Source organism: Rhinopithecus roxellana, chromosome 20, assembly GCF_007565055.1.
Source record: "Rhinopithecus roxellana isolate Shanxi Qingling chromosome 20, ASM756505v1, whole genome shotgun sequence".
Lineage (NCBI taxonomy): Eukaryota > Metazoa > Chordata > Mammalia > Primates > Cercopithecidae > Rhinopithecus > Rhinopithecus roxellana.
In genome coordinates, this window is record NC_044568.1 from 18,577,604 (window position 1) to 18,591,693 (window position 14,090).

At 55.6% G+C, this 14,090-nt stretch overlaps 1 protein-coding gene across 6 annotated transcripts in view; it reads right to left on the reverse strand.

The window, feature by feature from the left end:
- Positions 1-14,090, reverse strand: part of ANKRD11 (ankyrin repeat domain 11) — a 223,393-nt gene that overhangs the window by 40,653 nt on the left and 168,650 nt on the right. For 4 of the 6 annotated variants that reach the window (XM_030925282.1, XM_030925280.1, XM_030925278.1 and 1 more), the window contains one exon: positions 7,361-7,506. Coding sequence is in view for 4 of the 6 variants with exons in the window: in XM_030925280.1 (XP_030781140.1) it covers positions 7,361-7,447 (87 nt within the window). In the remaining 2 variants the exon portion in view is untranslated. The remainder of the gene's footprint in view (positions 1-7,360; positions 7,507-14,090) is intronic. The other 2 variants (XM_030925283.1, XM_030925279.1) reach the window with 1 other exon arrangement.

Here is a 14,090-nt window from a genome sequence, read left to right on the forward strand (position 1 = left end):
ATGACTTCCACTCATGGGAAGCACACACACAGCAAAGAGAAAGTTGTAGGGACTGAAAAACGGCCATGTCCAGTGGACACCCTTCCCCAGAGCTCAATCTCTCTTCTACGAACGAGACTCGTGTTGTCCACCGACTGCAGCACAGAGAGGTCATCCAGCCTCTCCAGTACCATTCCCGGCTCAGCTGCCTTAGTATCTGAACTGCCTGTGTGTGGGGTCTGCCTGTGTGTGGGGTCTGCCTGTGTGTGGGATCTGCCTGTGTGTGGGGTCTGCCTGTGTGTGGGGTCTGCCTGTGTGTGGGGTGTGGGGTGCTGGGTTGGCCTGTGTGCGGGGTCTGCCTGTGTGCGGGGTGTGGGGTGCGGGGTCTGCCTGTGTGTGCAGTCTGCCTGTGTGTGGGGTCTGCCTGTGTGTGGGGTGTGGGGTGCTGGGTCTGCCTGTGTGCGGAGTCTGCCTGTGTGTGGGGTGTGGGGTGCTGGGTCTGCCTGTGTGCGGGGTCTGCCTGTGTGTGGGGTGTGGGGTGCGGGGTCTGCCTGTGTGTGCAGTCTGCCTGTGTGCGGGGTCTGCCTGTGTGTGGGGTGTGGGGTCTGCCTGTGTGTGCAGTCTGCCTGTGTGCGGGGTCTGCCTGTGTGCGGGGTCTGCCTGTGTGCGGGGTGTGGGGTCTGCCTGTGTGTGCAGTCTGCCTGTGTGCGGGGTCTGGGGTCTGCCTGTGTGTGCAGTCTGCCTGTGTGCGGGGTGTGGGGTGTGGGGTCTGCCTGTGTGTGCAGTCTGCCTGTGTGTGGGGTGTGGGGTGCGGGGTCTGCCTGTGTGTGGGGTGTGGGGTGTGGGGTCTGCCTGTGTGCAGGGTCTGCCTGTGGGCTCTCTTCTGTTCCACTCACCCATGGGCCTGTCCCGCTGCCAAGAGGAAGCACACTACCTCATGCCTGTAGCTTCAGAGAAAGCAATGACCCTACACTGCGTCCTCCAATTCTGTTCTTTCTCAAGGTGGCTTTGGTTATTCTAGGTCTTTTGAATTTCCCTATTAACTTTGGAATCGTCTTATGAATTTCTACCCAAAAAAGCGCACGGGGATTTTGGCTGGCATCACATTGACACTATACATCCATGTGGAGAGAGATCCGAGGGTCTCCTGATAATGAATATCGTATCACTCTACATTCAAGTGTTGCTTAATTTCTCTCAGGAATACTTTGCAGCTTTCGGGGTACAGGTTTTGCAGCACATCTTTGGTCAAATTTACCCCAAAACTATCCTGTATTTTTGATACTGCTGCAAACATATTTTTACAACTTCAGCCCTCTATTATTTATGAGTATTTAGAAATACACTTCTGCATACTGGAACACCACAGTACGCTCATTGATTCTTGCAGCTTTTGGACAGACGTCTTGGGCTTTCCTCACTAGATGTCTCTGAGTAAAGACAGTGTTCCTCTTTCCTCTCCAGCCTGACTTCCGTGTAGTTGACCGCGCTGCCTGGAGCCTGCGGGACGATGCTGATGGCAGTGGAGATGGCCAGTGTTTGTCTGTTCTCAATTTTAGGTGGAAAGAATTCAGTCTCTGACGTTAAATATGATGTCAGTTGCAGGTTCTCACAGATGCTCTGTATCAGGTTGAGGAAATTCCCCTCTATTCCTAGTTTGTGCAATTTTTAAAAAAAAACAATGAGTGTGTTGACTTTTGTCAAATGTTTTTGCTGCCTTAGTTGGTGTGATCACAGGGTTTTCTTTTTTCCGTCTAATAACAGAACAACTCAAACTGACTGATATGGGAGGTTCAACCTTGAGTTCTTGGAATCAACCCTGCTTGGTTGGTCATGGTACATGATTCATTTTATTTTATAAACTGATGAACTCAATTTGCTAAAATTCTTTCTAAAATGTTTATGTCTGTGTTCGTGAGGCCACTGGTCTGTGGTCTTCTTATCCTGCCGTGTCTTTGTCTGGCCTTGGCATCAGGGTAGTACTGACACAGCAACTGCCCATCTAGATACAAAACAGGAACCTCTATGCTCACCTCACACCACACACACAATATAACTAGAAATGGACCATAGACCTACATCTAAGAACTAAAACTATACAACGTACAGAACACAGGAAAAACTTCTGTGACCTTCATTTGCCAAAGATAGGATTTTAAGAGAGAGCATGAGTTCTAGAAGAAAAAATTAAATAGAGTGGACTTCTGCCTTGGGAGTTGGGCAAGAGTGAAGACATGGGGGCTGCTCAGAGCACCCTATGCACCACTGCCTAGGGACAGAGCCAAGGGGATTTCCTTGGCTTTTTCTTCTTCAAGTGGGAAGTGTTTGCTTTATTCTAATAATGACAATCAGGAACACAGGGAAGGGCTTCCACTTCCTTCTTTTTCCCCGACACAGACTCTCACTCCATCAGAGTGAGACAGTGAGACAGGCTGGAGTGCAGTGATGAGATCTCAGCTCACTGCAGCCTCTGCCTCCCTGATTCAAGCAGTCCTCCTGCCTCAGCCTCCTGAGTAGCTGGGATTACAGGCATGCACCACCACGCCCAGGTAATTTTTGTATTTTTAGTAGAGGTGGGGTTTTGCCATGTTGGCCAGGCTAGTCTCGAACTCCCGACCTTGGGTGATGAGGGTGCCTTGGCCTCCAAAGTGCTGGAATGACAGGTGTGAGCCACCACACCCGGCCAAGAACTCCCACTTCTTAAAGGTGATGTGAGAACCTGAGGAGCTCGGTGTTCACAGCACCAGGTGAGCCTCAGTGCAGACAGCATGTGGCAGAGCAGAGAACACAGAGAATGCAAATTTAAATTTGCTGCTTCAGAGCTAAACCTCCGGTGGGAGGAGATGAGGACGGCGTGTTCTACAGAGAGGAGTAAGGCAGGGGAGGGCGGGGCGGAGGCAGCGTGCAGGCGTGTGAACCGGGTGGTGGGGGAAGCCCAACTGTCAGGTGAGCAGAAATGGCAGTAGCTGGCCAGCCACAGGCCCTGTGCTCTGAGCCCTAGGACTGGGAAGAGAAGCGGACCCAAGTCCAGCCAGCCTGACAAGTCTGGCTTTCTCTGTGATGCTGCTCTATGTCCTTTACTGCCTTAGTGAAACGATGGACAGAAACCACCCTCTCCAGGCACCCACGCGGGCCCACAGCGGCCTCAGGGCTGTCTGAGCCCAGCTTCACCCTCTTGTGTTCTCACCATCAGACACGGCCTCCTGCTGCTCCCAAAGCATGAGGGTGAGTTCTGGGCTCTGTTCTGAGTACAGACCCCATCCCAGACCTGCTCGTGAAGCCACAGCCTGAGGTGGGACATGCCGAGGCCTGGCCATGCGCTTCCCAGCTTCTCAGCTAAGGTCACTCTGGAATACTTATCTTGGGGGACATAGCTCACAGCTCCCCACTTGCGGTGCTGACAAAGCTACCTTTGGGAAGGGGCCTCAGACCAGATGTGAGTCTGTAACTGGCACAGACTGGGGGTGTTTCTGCTGAGACTCGCTGGAGGGCCCACATGCTCAGTTCTCAACTGCAGCCTCCATGCCTGTGGGTGCCACCTCCAGCTTCTCGGCCTCAACACAGCTTGCTGGGTCTGAGCGGGGCTGTGAATGTGGGTTCCTAACAAGCTCCAGCCGCTCAGGTGACTCTGCTGGTCGGAGGACACACTTTGAGAACCAGCGAGTGGAGCTCAGGGGGCTGTGAGGCCGTCTGTGCTCCGAGTGGCGTGCCCAGAGCTCAGTGAGACGGGGTGACTGTGCCATGGGGCTGGGGATGACACCGTTCTCTGTGGCCCCGGACACCTTTGGATCAGAACACACTCAACGATGCAGCCACCTGATGGTTCCTCCTGAGGCAGCTCGGTGGCTCTGGGATTCCATGGTAGGCAGTGGTGAGAAACTGTCTCCAGGAGGGGCCCTTTCTCTGCCACTGTGCTCACTGGTGCAGCCAAAGGGACACGCACAAGCTGTCAGGTCAGCACAGCATCAGGATGTACTGCAGAGTCATGGGCTCCGTTTCCATCTTCCAAGTGTATGTCACTGAGATCACGATTCTTTTGGAAAAATCTAAAAATATATTGTTTTTGATAACATAAAACTGTATCTGGAGAAAAGGGAGTTTATGGTAGAAAACTGAGCAGAAACCATTTCAGCCTGTACCAGGAGAAGGCAGGTCAGACGTGTGCACCTGAGTTCTGGCACGCTGAGATCACTTCCTCCCTAAGGAATACAGCCTCTTCTAATAGCAGCTGCAACCAGGAGTGCGTCTTCTCAGGCATTCTATTTCAAGCTACTGTTCAAGCTAAGAAAGCTCCACTAGGCCTGAGAGCTCCCTACTCCCTGCAATGCATTTACAATTTGTCTGCCTGCAGGAGGAAAATGCCTCACTTTACTGCGAGTAGCTGGAAACAAACCAACAAACAAAACAGGACAGGCTGGTTGTGGCAGTTCACGCCTGTGATGCCGAAGCTGAAGGGTCACTTGAGCTCAGAAGTTTGAGACCAGCCTGGGCAACATGGTGAGACCTCGTCTCTACAAAACAATACAAAAATTAGCAGGGTGTGCTGGTATGCTCCTGCGGTCCCCGCTACAAGGCAGGCTGAAGTAGGAGGACTGCTTTGAGCGTGGGGCGGTGGGGCAGGGTGGAGGGGTGTGGAGGGATGCAGGAGTTGCAGTGAGCTGAGACTGTACCACTGCACTCCAGCCTGGGTGACAGAGCCAGACCCTGTCAACCACCCCTCCCAAACACACACACACACACACACACACACACACACACACACACACACACACACTCAAACCCAGAACACAGCTACCTTACTGGAAAAGCCCAGAGTGAAATCCACACATCCCTCACAGCACATGTGTGAACAGAACTCCCATTGACAACATCAGGACCAGTTTATCAAGTCTCTCTTCTCCTTAAGCAAGAGAACAACTCGAAGCAGCTGAGAGCAGGCGCCTGCAAATCACGACACCCTGCCTCGTGCGCCAACACGACCTGCTCTCTGTGGCTCTCCGGGCCTTTCTCGTCTCACGCTACCCTGCCTGGACGGCCTTCCCTGCAAGTCCACTGACGAAGGGCTCCACCATGCCCAGCCTGCTGGTGTGTCCAGCGGCTCAGAGAACCACCTCCTCAATCAGCATTTCTGAGACCTGAGCCAGGAGAGCTCCCTCCTCCCTCCACTGCTTGTTCATCTTCACCGGCCCAGGTACAGAGAAGAACGGGAGTGACAGTCGCCACCTCACCATCAACGCCAGGGCCAGGCTCTCCTTTCCCCACACGCCTTCTGCATCCTACCCAGGCCACCACTACCGCCCTGACCCTAAAGCCTGCGGGCACGGAGCTGGGGTCCTCTAGGAAGCGCGGGCCTGGTTCACTCAGCGGTCCCTTCACACAGCCACTCCAAACTCCAGCGTCAGACCCTCGAGGGCACAACCCAAACATCTCTGTTCACAGAGCACAACCCAGGTGCAGAAGCCAAGAAATCCTTTCACAGACATTCTGAGGTCCCGGGAACTCCACCCACATCACCCATGTGAACATGACAGGGTTCTGATCCAAACACACAGTTCACGCCTCCACACACTCGGGGTGAAACCACACCACCCACCACCTCTTTGGGAGACAGTGCTCACTGGAGGCATGGAGCTGACACCGAAGCTTAGTGGTAGTGGCAGGAGCTCAGGAGGACGGCGGCGAGGCCTGGGCTGTGCGCACAGTACTCTGCACCTTGCAGAGCTGGGCTGCTCCCCGTGAATGCTGAGTCCCAGGACCCAACCCCACAAGATGAGGAAGAGAAGGCCAGGATGGCAACATAAAGCTATCCCAACGCTCTGAGCACTTAAGCCACAGAAGAGCAGGAACCACCAGGAAGCGTGATCTGCCCTTGTGCCTTTCTGCCTCACCGCTGAAGGTGCACATCGGCACCCTGACACCCACCTCCTCAGGAGCTCAGCAGGACAGGCCCATCCCAACTGCCAAACCTAGACTTTCCACAGGCTTCACAGACAGGTGCGTCCCCGCGTGTGAGCTCGGCAGTGTGGTGCTGACCAAGCACTGGCTTCAGCTCATCCTTCACTGCTGGCCGCAAGCCATGGGACCCACCCAGCCCTGCACACAGCACCAGAGCTCGGGACTCAGCGAGTGGGAGCAGACGCCTGGACACTGCCCAGACATCAAGGGTCTCAGAGCTGCTGTTGTTCAGCACCTGCACGTCCGTGTTCACAACATGCTTCACAGTTCACCAAAAAGAAGTGAACTGAATCGCCACCATGTTGTTGCAGAGAGGAAGGCGGTCTTGCTGGTTATGTTCCCATGTGGAATCCCTGCTGAGCTCACACCAAACCCACAATGTGACCAGAGAGGCCGCAGCACAGCAGCACAGGAAGCAGCGAGAGGCCTCACAGGCCTGGGGACCAGAAGGCAGCCTAGAGCAACCGGCAACCAGGAACACAGTGAGGGGACCCTGCCCACCAGGGACCACCGAGGGTCAGACAGGTTACAGATGAGCAGCCTGCCACACAGGCCAGGCAGTCAGGAGCAAGGAGGCACGAGGATCAAAGGACGACAGCGGCAGGATGGCAGGAGTTGACACGCATCCTGCACAGCACGGCCCTGCCTCACCATTCACTCCACCAGACACTCCTGTGCCTGCTGCAGAGACAGGAAGCTGACTCAGGAGACACCTGACTTGTTGACAGTCACAAAGATAACACATGGCAAAGACTGAACTTGAACCCCGATCTGTCCAAGTTCACATTCGCTGGGCACACCCCAGAACTCGGCGTCTTCCCCCACACTGCAGGACAGGAAGTCTGCACTTCCTAACACCTCAGAACCCAGCAGCACCCGCCAATACTGCAGGACAGGAAGCTTGTACCCCAGGAAACTGCATCACCCCCCACACTGGAAGGCAGGAAGTCTGCACCCCAGGAATCAGCATTAAGCGCATACGAATAAAATGCAGGGGTTTAGATTTACATCCCGCTTTCCTATTCATGTTTGGAATAAACCACAGTTGGAAGTAACATGCCCCAGCAGTGCTTGCAGTCAGGATACCTGAATGCCTGACAGGCCTAACGGAAGCCAGGACAGAAATCCTGGATTTCTGGGGGTAGAACGTGCAGCCACATTGAGGCTCAGGCCAATTTCTGTACATAAAGCTATTATTTAACACTTGACTTTGGTCCCCAGATAACAAATACAAAAAAGCAAGGCCACTTTTGGAAAGATCACTCCTCACCACCCTCTACACTCCTGCCTGCAGACAGAGGCACAAAGAAAGGGCCGGAGGGCGGAGAACAGGCCACGCCCGGGCAGCACCCCGTTCCCGCCTCATCCCCATGTGGGTGGGTGAGCGTACAGGGGTGGCGGGCACAGGGGTGGGGGGCGGCGTTACCTTTTTCCCAGTCTGCTTCTCCACCATGTCGCTGCTGAGGGGAAGCTCTTCCTGCTGTGGTGCTTTAGGGCACCCGCCCTTGGGCATCGTCCTGCTCCTCACCCGATCTTCATTTACACGGCCGGCCCTTCGTCATCAACTGTCTGCTGCAAAAGAGAAGACACACAAGTCACTGAACGCAGAGGCGGCACCAACTCATCCACTCTCACACAGACTCAGCGACTGGTCAAGGCAGGCAGCTGTTCTGATCAGGGCTGGGGCCAGGCCCAGGCCCAGGCAGCAACTCCTCAGGATGCGCCTCCCATGAAGGGGTCATCAGCAACAGGAATGGCAGCTTTGAGCAGGAAGGAGAACAGAGAAGGGTCAAGCACTTCGTGGGGGCAGAAAGGGACACACAGTCCAGGGTGTGGCTATGTTCTGGGTGGCAGTCAGCAGCACCTGGATCCTGGGTCCCACCTGGTACAGAATGCACCCAAAACGGTCAGGCGCCACAAGGCAGTCCCTTCCCCACAGCACAGGCAAGCTCACGACACGCAGTGCAGTACCCAGCCCTCAGGTCTGGCAGGTCACGTCCACAGCCTCAGCCTCACAGTCCACTCACCACCTGGGAAGGAGCTCCTGTCCCCACCAGGCCTGTGCTTTCTGCACACCCAGTTCCTAACTTGGTGGGCCAGGGGTGTCTCTGAGGGAGTCCCGGCAGCTCCGAGGTCCCAACTCCTCGCCCATGAAAGCAGATGCCCCCCTGGGCCTCAGGCTCCAGCTCCTGGGTTTCCCAGGAAATCTGAGGACACATACTGTATAAATCATGTTTTATTTGTATTTATTAATCATGTTTTATTTTAGGAAATTTTGGCATCTTAAGAAGTTTCTGGCCAGGAAGAGAGACTGCCCCTCTCAGGACTGGCAAATTCGTAGACAGTCAAGGGCTCCCATGCAACCCAATCACCTTCTTACCCAACTCCACACCCAGGCCAAGCCCTGCCTGAAACCCTGAAACCAGCGCAGAGCCAGGTAAAGGAAACTAGAAAGCACGCCTACAGCACAAAGCCTGCAAGAACTTTCCAAAGTAGCCAGCCACTCCCAAACTACTCGCTCTGCCCCATCCCACTCTTCCTGCAGAAAACCCAACAGGCAGTCGGGGGAGGCCTTCCCCGAGCCCCTGCTTCCCACTCCTGGCCCCCGTGGTTGAGGCGACCCCTCTACGACACGCAGTGCCAGTGCACTTCCTCCTTCCCAGCCTCATCCTGGTCTCTTCTGTGGCGGCACCAACTTCACCACGCCACACCTGGCACAGACCCTCTTAGAGCACGGGCCTCCTCCCTGCCTGCAGGCCTTCTAGGTTTGTTCACCATCACAGTCAGGCCTCCCAGGTGCACTCACAAGAGGAATGGGGGACATACCTATGCCCCCATGCCCAAAGCCACTGTCCTCCCGTCATGTCCTCGCCACATGTCAGTTAGAAAACATCTCATACAAACTGAACTGTGTACACGTCTCCGCTCTTTTCGCCACATTAGCACCTCTGTGCAAGACCATGCTGAGAGAAGTAGCTTCCGCAACTCGCTTCCCCTGTATTCACCCATCTCACTCATGCACTAAAGCCACTCGTGTGGCTTTTAAAACACGACGTGCAGACCTAACTGTGAGCCGCAGCTCCACTCCGAGCCTCTCCCACCTCCACCCTGTCAGCTAAAGGTTAGGCCGTGTGCCACCTGCCCCTGGACGCAGGCTTGGGCGAGACCACAAGATGCTTCTCCTCCAACACCATCTCACGACCTGCTTTGTCTTTCCAAAATAAATGATAAAATCCCACAAAGTGCTGTCTTGGTATTTAACTGGCACAAGAACACATCTAAAGTTATTCTGGAGAGAGGGACAGGTCGCGTCAACGTATTCACTGCCTGTCGCCTCCACCTGCAGTGCAGGTGAGCAGGTGTTTCCATCCATCATCCCTGATGGCTGAGGCCAGAGCTATTTTCTCCCTCTACCTGAACCTCTGAATTTTACATTCTCTTCCAGTTTTCCACCACAAAACTGGAATGTCTCTGCCTGGAGAACTGGCATCTCAGCACCTGACTCAGGGAAGGCTGTTCAAACGTACGGCTGTCTAGAAGCTCCGTGGTAATGTTTAGAAGTTTAAGGGTTATCAGGAAGTAACGTTTTAAAAAATCCAGACTGTCTGCTCTCATGATGGAAAAATGGGGCCTTCACCATGGTAGAGTCCACTGTCCTGATCCCAAATGTGAGTCTGTGGCCCATGGACACGCTCAACAGCTCTGGTGTGGTCAGGAAACAGACCCCACGTCCTGTGGACGGCGTCTGGGCCCACACTGCGGAGGCTTACCACTTCACTCCTGAAACACCCCATTCTCTCCATGTCCCTAGCTTGGTGCTATGCCCAGGCACCTTCCCTGATGGACCCGGGATCTGCGAGTCCACTCAGGAGGTAAAGGAAGTGGGTGGCACCCACCAGCAGAATACTTTTCACGGCCTGCATCACTGTGAACACTCCAGGGGCTCGGGAGTGTTGTCCCAGGTGGACGCTGTGCTTTCTGGAGGTTTCTCCCGCCACCTGCATGACGACAGCTAAGACCATCCAGGTTGCTGCCCTTCCAGGACCCTCATGCCCGCCTGGCCTTGGCTACATGTTACCGATGGCAACGATGTGCTTGAGGCCCTGAAACCCCAGCCCCCGCCCTCCATGAACCACCACCCTCATCACAGTCATCGAGATGGCGACAGCTGAGATGTGCTGCTGAAGCATCTGGGTGGAAGTGGATGAAGCTGGCTCGGATGTAGCTGCCATCTAGCCCATCCTACACCTCCCAGGACCCGTCTGCAGGCACCAGGCGTGCAGCACGCGGCCCACTCTAGAGTCTTTGTCAATGGGAGACCAGATGAGGACAGAGACTCCAGCTGCTTTTGTTCTCTTCCAAAACTTGCCATCCCAGTCCTCCCGGAAGTTGCCCTGGTGATGCCTCTGGCACCCCTGGCCCCCACACCGCCCTGTGTTCCCTCCACCGGGCTCAGGGCTGGTCAGCCTCGCCCCTTGCCATGAAATGGCAGCCAGGGGATGCACGGCACTCAGGAGTCAGGACCACAGGCTCTGCTGACTCGTGGGCGTTGTCCGAAGGTGGGGGCTGTGGCAACGCCCCCGGGCCTCCCTGGCAGAGCTGTCACATAAAGCAGTCGGAGAAGCTGAGAGTCCCCTCTTTACACAGTTCCGCTGCTGCCCGGGCCTGGCCCCTGTGCCTTCTCATCACGATGCCGCACAGCTGACCACACAGCAGGAGCCACCAGGTCTCACTCCCGGGAGAGATTCTTCCCTGGAAGGTGACTTGGCTGTCCCTGCCTAGACGCATTTTAAGTGCAGCCTAAATCTCCCTCATTTCCAAGTTATCAGGCAAAGTCTATTTTAAACTCATGACCCTTGAGTCAGCAGGAGACTGAAACACACCTCGGGGCACTGGGGCTGACTCACGCCCTGTGGTGAGCAGCAAGGGCCCGGCTCGCAGGAAGGGAAATGCAGAGCCGCTGCTGAAGGGGCCGGCCAGCACCCGGCCCTGACCAGCTCCAGGCCATGCATTCCCTGTTACTTCACCTCCTGACAGCAACAGTCCCGGCTTTGTGGACTGCCAGGGTCACCGAGAGTCCAGGGTGGCAGGAGTCCCCCACACGAGCCACCGGCACACTCCCTGAGGCAGAAGCCACGGCGCCAATGCTGTGGGCTCAGGGAACTTGCCGATTACCTGGCAGCCCCGCGTCTGTGCCAAAATAAAGACACAACTCAGCCCAGCAGAGTGGACAGTGTCTGGGGCCAGCTCTGGGATCCAGGGCCAGTGATGCTGGGCACAGCCATCCTTGCCCTGTCCTCTCCACACTGCGGGAGACCCTGCGGCCCAGAGGGGCTCTGCCTCCCCTGCAGTGGGGCTCAAAAGACAATCCTTACACAGACATGACAGGAACAACGATGCCCTGCTCCTCCCTGAAGGTGGCTTCGAGAGCACTCAGGGGTGAGAGATGCTGTCAAGACCGGCCCAGGGAAAGCACAGGGCAGGTTTCCTAGCACCCACCATGCACCAGCAAGCACAGAGTCTTCGCCTAAACCATCCAGGCACCGCGCCCTCCCCCTCCGCACCCACAGGAGCCCAACTGCCACTCCCTCCACTCCACAAGAGATGCAGCGAGCACCAAAGAGCCCTCCTCCAGGACCAAGCCTGACACAGAAGGGGTTACACTGACTACTGCAAGGTCAGTTTAGCAAAACCCCAGGAATTTCAGCCTATCTGGTCTCTTCAGCTGACAAGTGAAGAGCAGGCACTGGTGGGGAATCCGGAGCTGCCTCTCCTGGGCTTCTAAGATTGGAGCTGGACCAGGACAACCCTGAGACACCTGTGCGGCGGGCAGGATTCCTGTAGGGCCAGGTGTGGCGCAGGAGCTGCGGGGAGGAGGCTGTGGGGAGGAAGCTGCGGGGCGGGGGTGGGGAGCGGGGAGCTGTGGGGCGGGGGCTGCCCAGGAGCACTCCTTGCCAGAGGCCTTGGCATCACCAGGGAGTCCGTGGACCATGGAGATTCACAGGTCCTCTCGGGCCTTCTGAACCCAAACCTGCACTTTAATCATGTTCTGTTCTGCACACTAACATCTGAGAAGGACTGTACCAGAAAAAACTTGTAATGACAAAACTCATTCTGAAAACTCACAGAAAAAAAAAGACTTCTTTGGGTTTGCACTGCCCCTTCAGTAAAGGGATGGAATGTGAGTAGAGCTGCCCCTGTACAACCGGGCTCTGGGTCTGTGCTATGCGGGTTCACTTACACCATATTTTCTTCCACCCCTGCCTCTCCTGAGACCGCAAGACCCATCTCTCCTCTTCCTCTTCAGCCTCCTCAATGTGAAAACGAGGACGACGAAAGCCATTTGTGGAGACCTGCTGCTGCTGCGCAAGGCTTAAGTCTATTTTCTCCTCGTGATCTTAGTCTTTTCGTGTCTCTAGCTTGCTTTACCCTAACGGTAAGAGTAGAACACACGTAACATACAAAATGTGCATGACTGGCTTTATGTGGTCAGGAAGGCTCTGGTCAACAGAAGGCTGTTGGTTGAGTTTGGGGAAAGTTAAAAGTTATACACTTTTCAACTTTTCAACTGCACGGGAGGCTGGCGCTCTCAATCCCTGTGTTGTTCAAGGGTTCGCTGTAATTTGTATTAAAATACCAAGCCCCCTTCCACCTGGGTAAGTCTCTCTCCCTGAACAGATGTGACATTACCGTCCAAAGACTCCCAGAGAGAAAGAGAACACTTCAAATTCAGATTTGACTTCCACAGTATATTGATAGAACAGGGCTTACGTACGTCCTGGGCAAATGCTCCTCTCCTTATGTAAGTGAACAACTCCACCAACCACTAGCTTGTGTAATGACCAAACGTTTACGTATCAAATGGTGCCCAAAGCCCCTGAGAAGGGATGTGATTCAGCTCCTCCCCTCACGCAGGCACGTGGCCTCGGAGGCCCAGGAGGAGGAAGACGGGGAAGTCAGCAGCCGGGGAAGTCAGCAGCTGGGGAAAAAGGGGAGGGAAGCCCTTCAAAGGAAGCTCTCCAAGAACCTTCAATCCCAGCTCCAATTCCAAAGACAGGAGCACACTTGTGATTGAGAGGATCAAACACCAAAGGCCTGTTTGCCTTGAGGGGATACTGGGGAGGATGGGACAAGGGGAGTGAGGACCAGCTGGAAGCAGCAGCCCTGTGTAGCACTGTGGCTTGCTCCCACCTTGGCCCTGGGCACAACCCTGCATGGTGATGAGGCCTGGCCTGCCTGCAGCACACGGCCATGCTCCAGATACCTTATCTTTATCTGAAGAGTTCTTTTGCTTGTTCGTTTGAGGCAAGGTCTGGCTGTGTTGCCCAGGCTGGAGTACAACGGTGTGATCACAGCTCACTGCAGCCTCCTCCTCCTGGGCTCAAGCTATCCTCCCACCTGAGCCTCCCAAGTAGCTGGGAGTACAGGCCCATGGCACCATGCCTGGCTAATGTTTGTATTTTCTGTGCAGCTGGCTTTCGCCATGCTTCCCAGGCTGGTGTCTGTCCCAGGCTGGTGTCTGAAGGATGCTTTACAGCAACCCCTGCCTTTTCCGGCTGAGCCCTGCGGGCTGTCGTGCCCTCTATGGAAAGGGAGGAGCACGTTCTCCAGCGGCTGCGTCAGGAGTGGTGCCCTGTGCACACCTCAGAGGGAGAGAAGACGCCAACCAACTGAGCGGAGGAAAAAGAAAAAAACGAGAAAAGGAAAAAGAGCTGCACACCTTGCAGGCCTACTGTGTGCAAAGCCCTTGAGTGACACACCCCATGGCCCACAGCACTGTGGCCAGCCTGGGTGTGGAAGAGAAGCACCACTGGCCTCTCACCTCTCACCATCTCAGTGGGCAAGGGGAGAGCAGCTGAGGGCAGGGGCTGAGCCGAGGGCAGGGGGGCAGAGCCGAGGGCAGCGGGGCAGAGCCGAGGGCAGCGGGGCAGAGCCGAGGGCAGTGGGGCAGAGCCGAGGGCAGCGGCTGAGCCGAGGGCAGGGGCAGAGCCGAGGGCAGGGGGGCTGAGCCGAGGATGGTGGGAGGGGCAGAGCCCAGGGCAGGGGCAGAACTGTGGGCAGGGGCTGAGCCAAGGGACAGAGGCCCTCCCAGGCACCGCCTGACAGTCCACATCAGCGTCTCTGTCTCTGTCCAGCCTCCACACATCCCTGCACGT